At 42.8% G+C, this 8,846-nt stretch overlaps 1 protein-coding gene across 2 annotated transcripts; it reads right to left on the bottom strand.

The window, feature by feature from the left end:
- Positions 1-1,655: 1,655 nt before the first annotated feature.
- Positions 1,656-7,757, bottom strand: LOC118392644 (homeobox protein SIX6). Of its 2 annotated transcripts, XM_035784686.2 has the most exons (4): positions 7,348-7,757; positions 6,771-7,225; positions 3,869-4,032; positions 1,656-3,599 (listed from the first exon to the last, which is right to left on the bottom strand). In XM_035784686.2, the coding sequence occupies exons 2-4, from the start codon at positions 7,191-7,193 to the stop codon at positions 3,386-3,388; spliced, it is 801 nt and encodes a 266-aa protein (XP_035640579.1). In that variant the 5' UTR covers positions 7,194-7,225; positions 7,348-7,757; the 3' UTR covers positions 1,656-3,385. The 2 variants fall into 2 exon arrangements, with proteins under 2 accessions (XP_035640579.1, XP_035640580.1); XM_035784687.2 differs by having other exon boundaries at positions 6,786-7,757.
- Between the last annotated feature and the right edge of the window lie 1,089 nt (positions 7,758-8,846).

Here is an 8,846-nt window from a genome sequence, read left to right as displayed (position 1 = left end):
AGTCGAGACTAGTTGGGGTTGGAGAAAAGACGGGGGCGGGGGGCGGAATTGGCGTAGGTCTACAGGTAGACTGTGTCAATCTCACTGTCTAATTGTTGGTCACAAATCTACTTTGATTGTTCAATTATTAAAAAGTGAAGTCAGAGGATGATGCCGTCAAACCCAGCACACATGAGTCCTCCTCCCAAACAAACAAACAACCTATGGCTTCATCCTCTTGATCACCATCCAATATTCGCTCCTTTTCACCTTTAAACGCTCATGCCTCGTTCGTGCAGACCTCGACATCAGGTTTGGATCAACATTGTTTCATTTATTCCAAATTCATACACAACCAGACACATTTTTACAAAATGCTTATTTTCCAATGAATACATCGCACAACAATGTATTGTTTGGTGATGTTAATGTGGGTATATTTATATAAAGATACAACAGTCATATATATGAACCAGGTCGTTATTCTGTCCTCAAAGGTTTATAGGCACATCAAGGAGTTGTGCTTCACGTTCACCCGTAGGCTACTTATCAATCTTGCTTTTATATTTCGTCGTTTCATTTCGTTCCTATCCCATTCACTCACTTACTGTTTTGCTCTGAAAGGCAACGCATGTATGAAGTACATCTCTAGAGAGAGCAGTGCAGAGGATTCCACACACTGAATAATGCCTCATACAACAGTCTAAAGAATATATCAGGTTGGAATAATATTATAATGGAGATGTTTTGGACACATCATCCAAAGCAGCATAGTTATACAGTTGTTACATTGTCATAATAGAAGAATGTTAAAATATCTAATCTAAATGCAAATGTGTGGTGATGACGTGGGATGTCTTTTCCATACAGAACAACATTGTCTGGAGCCTAAGTCTATTTGTTGTTCTGTTAGCTTTGGGGAACAGTAATAGTTTAGAACGGTAGCGAAGTGGAAGTGAATCACAATTACAAGAGTTCCGTGTGGCTGTGATGCCCACAGAACTATGATACCCACGGAATGAAAGTAGACTGAGAATCTGTAGTTCCTTTTTAAGGCAGTGACGTCATAAGCAGTTCTGAGTTGACAGACGACTGCTCATGTTGGAAACCAACAGCCTACCGAAGGCATTGTTCATTGTAAAGGGCAAATTAAGAAACGGGATTAAAGCTAGTACTCAATGATAGACTACTAAAAATTGACTCCCTATGAGTTGAAACCGGTCAAAACATATGATATTATAATTCAGGTTCAGTATTTACTCTAACTCTAAGACTGTGACGATGTATATTATTTCTATAAATAATGTGCCTGAGAATAGTTATTGCTGTTATAGAATATGTTCTTGCTCCTGACTGACTGACTACCCACGTTCCAGCCCAAATCTACAGGACAGAGAATTGTAGTTGGTACTTCTTTGTACAACAGCACAGTCATAAAGTACTACAGTGGCTTGCGAAAGTATTCACCCCCCTTGGCATTTTTCATATTTTGTTGCCTTACAACCTGGAATTCAAATTGATTTTGAGGGGGTTGTATATCATTTCATTTACACCACTTTGAAGATGCAAAATATTTTTCATTGTGAAACAGACAAGAAATAAGACAAACAAATGGAAAACTTGAGCGTGCATAACTACCCCCCCCCCGAAAAAAACAACAATACTTTGTAGAGGCACCTTTTGCAACAATCACAGCTGCAAGTCTCTTGGGCTATGTCTCTATAAGCTTGGCACATCTAACCACTGGGATTTTTGCCCATTGTTCAAGGCAAAACTGCTCCAGCTCCTTCAAGTTGGATGGGATCCGCTTTGTGTACAGCAATCTTTAAGTCATATGACAGATTCTCAATTGGATTGAGGTCTGGGCTTTGACTAGGCCATTCCAATACATTTAAATGTTTCCCCTTGAACCACTCGAGTGTTGCTTCAGCAGTATGCTTAGGGTCCTTGTCCTGCTGGAAGGTGAACCTCCATCCCAGTCTCAAATCTATGGAAGACCGAAACAGGTTTCCCTCAAGAATTTCCCTGTATTTAGCGCAATTCTTCAATTCTGACCAGTTTCCCAATCCATGCCGATGAACAACTCCCCCGCAGCATGATGCTGCCACTACCATGCTTCACTGTGGGGATGGTGTTCTCTGGGAAATGAGAGGTGTTGGTTCTGCCCCAGACATAGCGTTTTCCTTGATGGCCAAAAAGCTACATTTTAGTCTCATCTGACCAGAGTACCTTCTTCCATATGTTTGGGGAGTCTCTCACATGCCTTTTGGCGAGCACCAAACGGGTTTGCTTATTTTCTTCTTTAAGCAATTGCTTTTTTCTGACCACTCTTCCGTAAAGCCCAGCTCTGTGGAGTATACGGCTTAAAGTTGTCTTATGGACAGATACTCCAATCTCCACAGTGGAGCTTTGCATATCTTTGGTCTCTTTGTTGCCTCTCTGATTAATGCCCTCCTTGCCTTGTCCGTGAGTTTTGGTGGGCGGCCCTCTCTTGGCAGGTTTCTTGTGGTGCCAAATTCTTTCAGTTTTTTAATAATGGATTAGTGGTGCCAGATTCTTTCCGTTTTTTAATAATGGATTAATGGTGCTCAGTGGGATGTTCAAAGTTTTGGATATTTTTTATAACCCAACCCTGATCTGTACTTCTCCACAACTTTGTCCCTGGCCTGTTTGGAGAGCTCCTTGGTCTTCATGGTGCCGCTTGCTTGGTGGTGCCCCTTGCTTAGTGGTGTTGCAGACTCTGGGGCCTTTCAGAACAGGTGTATATATACACTGAGATAATGTGACAGATCATGTGACACTTAGATTGCACACAGATAGACTTTATTTAACTAATTATGTGACTTCTGAAGGTAATTGGTTGCACAAGATCTTATTTAGGGGCTTCATAGCAAAGGGGGTGAATACATATGCACGCACCACTTGTCAATTTTTTTGAATTCTTTGAAACAAGTAATTTTTTTCATTTCACTTCACCAATTTGGACTATTTTGTGTATGTACATTACAAGAAATCCAAATAAAAAAAACATTTAAATTACAGGTTGTAATGCAACAAAATAGGAAAAACGCCAAGGGGAGTGAATACTTTTGCAAGGCACTGTAAATAACCGTGTACCTCACAGTCATGTGCGATGGTGCATTTTAAGTGCATGTGTTTGTGAATGGTCCAATCCCCAACCCCCCACCCCTCCCCGTTCTTCCATTAGCAACCACATCAAGTGTCCATATCAAGTCTTTTGTCAATGTGTTCAATCCCAACTCACAGACAGATAGTACTTCTACAGTGTCTATATTGTCTCTATATCTGTGGGGCCGGGGCTTCCTGGCTGAAAACCAATAATAGCATCTCCCTTGAGGACTCAACCAATTAGAGCCTCTCTCCAGCTGCACTCAATGACACGACCTCAGGATTCAAACTCGCTGTCGCTGCTGACGGAGATGTCGGGGGTGGAGGCTCCAGTGCCCCGAGGGTCAGTGCCAGTGCTGCAGTCGCTGGCCTCGGGGCTGCCCGGGTGACAGGGGGAGGCAGTCAGCAGGCGGGGGTGGTGGGAGTGGCGCTCCTGGACAGAACCCTCAGGGGAGCATCCGGAAGGCAGGTGGGTGGGGTCCTGTTGCAGTCTGGGAACAGGGAGAAGGAGATTGTGAAGTTAGTTTTAGAGACACATGGTTGGTTGAAGTGTTACCTAAGTGGTACGCTCTGTGACTAATCGTAGGGCTTTTGTCTTGAGGTAAAACAATAATCAATTGGCTCACACTCAAAAAGCAGTCTTTTGATAAATTGCTTAATTTTTCAGTTTAGAATTTAGAACATCTTCAACAAGACACAGAAAGTCAAAGGTTCCAGCTGAGTAACCTCCTCTCTTGCCTAGACTTGAGTCTTGACGTACCTGTTCTTTGCCGACGCGGCCCTGTCTCTCTGGCGTCGATTCTTGAACCAGTTGCCGACCTGTGTAGGCGTGAGTCCCGTGGCCTGGGCCAGGTGCCGTTTCCTGGACGGGTTTGGGTAGGGGTCCTGGAGGTACCACTCCCTGAGCAGGCTACGAGTTCTCTCCTTGGAGACATAAAGGACACAACAATGGTCAGTTCCCTGCTTCACGTAACCAACAGTGTTCCTAATAATCTATATATATTTCACAATCAGATATGACATATGCAGCATATGGGTGTGATATCTTTCATTAGGCTACTCCATTGATATTGTTAAGAGAAGATTCCCTGCAGGAGACCTAAGCCATGCTGAAAATAATCATATTAAATTGGATTTAAGGGATAATAATTATAATCTACATTATCAACATAAATATGTTATACTGTATATTGGCTCAGGATAAAAGGGCTTAGTACTGGAGAGAGGGCTAGATGCCTTACGATTGGTAGAGGTTTATACTTTGTGGGGCAGCAAGATGATTTGCCTGCAGTATCTGACTCTACCACAAGAGGGGGATGTAACGGGGGAGTTGGGACATTACCTAAACTCCACTGACCTACTGTACGATCTATAGCAAAAGTCAGTGCTCAGCCTTAGACCCTTCACCTAATGGTCTTGCACAGACTTTACCCATTCAATATTGTCAACAACATCCTGGGCCAGAGAGTGACACACAGAGAGTGTTATGTTGTTTCTGTGGAAATGTGACCTGCTCAACGCGTGTATCTGCCCAGGTTTAAGTCTAGGACTACTCAGTCCGTCACAATCTTTTTTGTGTGCTGTGTGTAGCTACTGTATCTTCTAAAATGACCTATTCCTTGCCCCGATGCAAGTGATTTCATATGCATTTAGTAGTAATTTTGTTGGTTGAAGTGCATTTTCGAAGCAACCAAAATCCTGCAATGGTTAACAGGAATTGGGATGCCTTATGCCTGTGTTTCGTTGTTTTCTAAAGATAACTGATGATGTCTATACTGACATCCAAAAGGTTAAAACACTGTTAAGCCCAACATTTCCCCCTAGACCTAATGATTGTCCGCTTGGTTCCACAGACCTTTGCGTTGGAGTGATGTTGACTGCGACAGTAACCTGGGCGTGATCCAAAACGGAATATCTCTCTGTTTCACTTCGATAGTGAAAGGTTCCGGTATTCAGTGGAATCGGCTCCTAAGCAAATATCAAAGACACTGGCCATCCAGCACCAAGGAGAGTGGTGCTTATTTAAAAAAAAAAGTTTGTTTCATGTTGCATTATCGTTGCCCCGTCCTCTGTTATTTGTGTAACCAAGTGTAGCCTAGTAGCTAGGTCTACTGTGTAGCATAACCTACGATGTTTATGCGTGTTCTTTTTCTGAACCACTCCAAAAATAAGTTCCTTTGCGGGAAAATAAAGTTATTCTATTCTATCCCAGGCTAGGTGATTGCTCACTGCTGTGAGTTGGTGGAAACTCCAGAGTAAAAGGGAGCTTGTCTTATACCGCCACGGGCGGTCTCTGAAAAGCAAGGTTTATACTGTAGCAAACTGACTCCCGCTGTGACTGCAACCCAAATGGCACCCTATTCCCAATGTAGTCACTACTTTTGACCAGGGCCCATGGAGCTTGGGTCAAAAGTAGTGCACTATATAGGGAATAGAGTGCCAGTTGGGATGCAGCCACAGAGGGAGTCAGTTGCACTATAGCCTACAGCCGCACAGTCCCCATTCAGCATGCTCTTATGGAGCTCTTACTGCAGGTTGAAGTAGCCTGACATCTAGACCTGTTTTGTGCTAACTCTTCCCCTCCTTGTACTCTGTGTCACACGAGGAATGGCTTGTTGTCACAAACAGATTGTTACCCAGGCTAAGGTTGAAGGGCAGAAACATCTCTTCTCACCTAAGTAATTTACATGCTGAGATGTAGATTTTTTTTTTTTTTTTTTATGAAAATACTTTAAAAAACAAATATATATTTTGTGTAGCCTATTGAGTCTTGATTCGGCTGACATTGCTCGTTTCTTGGCTATAACACTTATGTGCTTGTTTTTATGTTTTGTGAATCCACACAAAGACGCTAATGCATATTGCCAGTGGTTCAGCAGAGAGACTGTAGATAAATCATGTATTGGTCTGTCGCTCAGTAAAGGAAGTGACATGTGCAGCCACATTACTACAGACAAGATATGTCCTGTTTGAAACTTTGCCATCGAACTTTGCCATCAAACTCAAAGCAGTGAATGGTAGAAGGTGAAACGCCATAACATGACACATGAGAACATCATTTAACAGAATCTCAGTGGGAAACACCATTGCATTAATTTGTTTCTCTATAGAAATAGCCTACGGCCTCTTATGTGAAAATCTTTTACTATGTCTAACCTAACCTTGCAGGAGGGTATTGACCTCCTATTATCTATAGTCTGAGTTAACAGAGATCAGGACTGGAGAAAAAGAGAGAACCCTTGTCAGTGACTCGGGTATCATTAGCAACTGAAGCGCTCAGGAACTATTGGGGACTTGATATGCCAAGGTGCCATAATGAGACCATCTGAAGTTATTTCAGATTTTTTATTTAATTAACCTTTATTTAACTAGGCAAGTGAGTTAAGAACAAATTCTTATTTACAATGATGGCCAAGGAACAGTGGGTTAACTGCCTTGTTCGGGGCAGAATGACAGATGTTTCAGTATAAGAATTTCAAAATGTTTTACAAATTTACAATTAACAGTGAGTCAGCCCATTAGGCTACATACATTATTGGTTATAGTCAGATATTAGTTACGTGTTTCGTTCATTTCTCATTTATAGCCAGTTAGTGTATATAGGCATGTATGCATGATGAAGGTGCGTAACTATAGGTATGGTGCGAAAGAATCATACTTACAGCTTGGTGTCTCACCTTAAAGCAGTGCGTCTTCTGCTCGCCGTCCCAGATGGTGCGAGGCAGTGGGAACTTCTTCCGGATACGGTACTTCTCCACTGGTCCCAGGGGACGGCCCCGGAGCCGCTCTGCCTCGCGGTAATGCGCGTCCAGCCACAGATCTTGGAGTTTGGCGTGAGACTCGCGTGTAAAGCGGTGGCTCTGGAGGATCTGGTAAAGCGCCTCGAAGTTTCCTCCGTGGAAGGCGACCAGCGCCCGGGCGCGCATCACTGACTCGTGGCGGTTGAGAGCCTCCCCGGCGGAGCCAGGGACAGCATCAGGCAGGGACCATAAGAACCGCCCCAGGCGCTCGATGTCGCCGGTCTCCTCGAGGTTCTCGCACACCCGAGCCACTTGTTCCGGGGTGAACATAGGCAAAGGGAACATCTTTCCCCTTTTTCGTTCTTCTCAGACTTTGTCTACAAATAAAATAGTCTATATTATCATATATCTAAAAAATAAATGTTGGTTCAGCTAAATGGACATGGCCAATGGTCATATCATTCCAATTGTCTGGTGCGTGAAGTGTCCTTTTACGCACCACGTCCCAGTGAGCCTCCCAGTGATGCGGAAGTTTAGTTGAATCAAATATAGTTTTGTAGTAAAAATAAATCTGATTGGCAGCGAGTTCCTTATGTAAGTTGTTTCTCCTGTCTTTTCCCGGTATTGGCAAGCTATGCTATATGTGACAACTTTCGCGTCGGAGCCAGGCACTTCCTGGAGTTCTGTCGGTTCTCGTAGGCTAAAGAAAGAACGCCAGGAGTCGACCTGTATTTATAGATAGAAACAATTAGCATCTTTGTAGATGTTTTGAGAGGGATTATGCGCCTCGCAGTCATTAGCCACTTAGCGGGGGGTAATGTGTATAGAGGTGACAGCCTGATCAGATTGTTTGTTTTAGCCGAGGGATACATTGACTGTCAGGATGATTGGGAAGCTAACAACAAGGATATTTAATTGGTCTGATCTGCATGATTGGCCGGCCGGGGGAAATCCAATACAGGTCAAAGGACAGGGAGGAGGAAAATGTGTGTAATCAAGCGGTTTTTTTTTACCCATTAGGCCTGGTTGGTATTTACTAGAAAGTTAATTCACCTAAATAGAATGAAGTGATACATAATCAATAACTTTTCTATAACCAATCACTGGATAATTGGAATAGTAGAATAGTGACATATTATTGTTGTGTTTATAATAATGTGATCAAATGTTTGGTTTAAAAACATCTATATTTGACTCTTACGTATAGTTTTAGTTTACAGTTTGTCAACAAATGATTATAGGTCTTCGGTCAATTGTGCATATATATTTTAGATAGGCCTCACCCAAACCGAAGTAATTATATTCGGATATGTTTTTTTGTTTGTTGTTGTTTTTTAACCCTGGTGAATGGATGCACCCTGGCTCATAACATGTATGGGTTATAGATGACAGACCGCTTCACAGCGATAGTTAGTGTATGCTCTGATTTGAATGCGGTTTGAATCTGAGCGCCAGAGCTACCGCGCTAAGGCCTTGGCAATCTGTATCTGTATCACCTACGCGGCGGCCGCTTCCATTTGCCCACGGCGAAATCTCCCGAGATGCATGTTTGGCAAAGCTGCTAAGCATCCTCTCAACGCTCCCGGCAAAAGTAATCGCCTTTTAATTAAAGTGGACACTCATACAGTAGACCTATCCTCCTCCACACCGGTCCGTCCCCGGGTCAGGATAGTTTTTTTTTAAACGTCTCTGGAGGCAGGGTGATGGACGGCAGTGTTACTCGGGGACACTGTATTATATGATCCTGCTTCATGGGTTCAATCCCTCTCTGATTTTATTAATCCGTCTTTAGGGGACACATTTTTTATTAATCCGGTTTAGAATAAGCATCTGTCCACGATTGCGGTACAACAAGCACACATAATAAACTATATTATATGAGTATAGGCTATAGGGAATTGATATATGCTCTGGGTCTTTAGGCGCATTGCATATTATTTTTAATTGTTCATAATTGTATTTATTAGGCTACTGTTTTGTTTAGGGGAATAACTTTAA

Source organism: Oncorhynchus keta, chromosome 13 (genome assembly GCF_023373465.1).
Source record: "Oncorhynchus keta strain PuntledgeMale-10-30-2019 chromosome 13, Oket_V2, whole genome shotgun sequence".
Taxonomy (NCBI): domain Eukaryota; kingdom Metazoa; phylum Chordata; class Actinopteri; order Salmoniformes; family Salmonidae; genus Oncorhynchus; species Oncorhynchus keta.
Note: the sequence above shows the minus strand (reverse complement) of the source record. Positions and strands in the feature narration are given on the sequence as shown.

Excerpts from the sequence above, each read along its gene's own strand:
- LOC118392644 (XM_035784686.2), bottom strand. The coding sequence starts at position 7,193 with ATGTTCCCTTTGCCTATGTTCACCCCGGAACAAGTGGCTCGGGTGTGC. Across the intron at positions 4,033-6,770 it reads TTAAGGTGAGACACCAAGCT|GAGAGAACTCGTAGCCTGCT; the intron begins GTAAGTATGATT and ends TATGTCTCCAAG. Across the intron at positions 3,600-3,868 it reads GCCGCGTCGGCAAAGAACAG|ACTGCAACAGGACCCCACCC; the intron begins GTACGTCAAGAC and ends CCCTGTTCCCAG.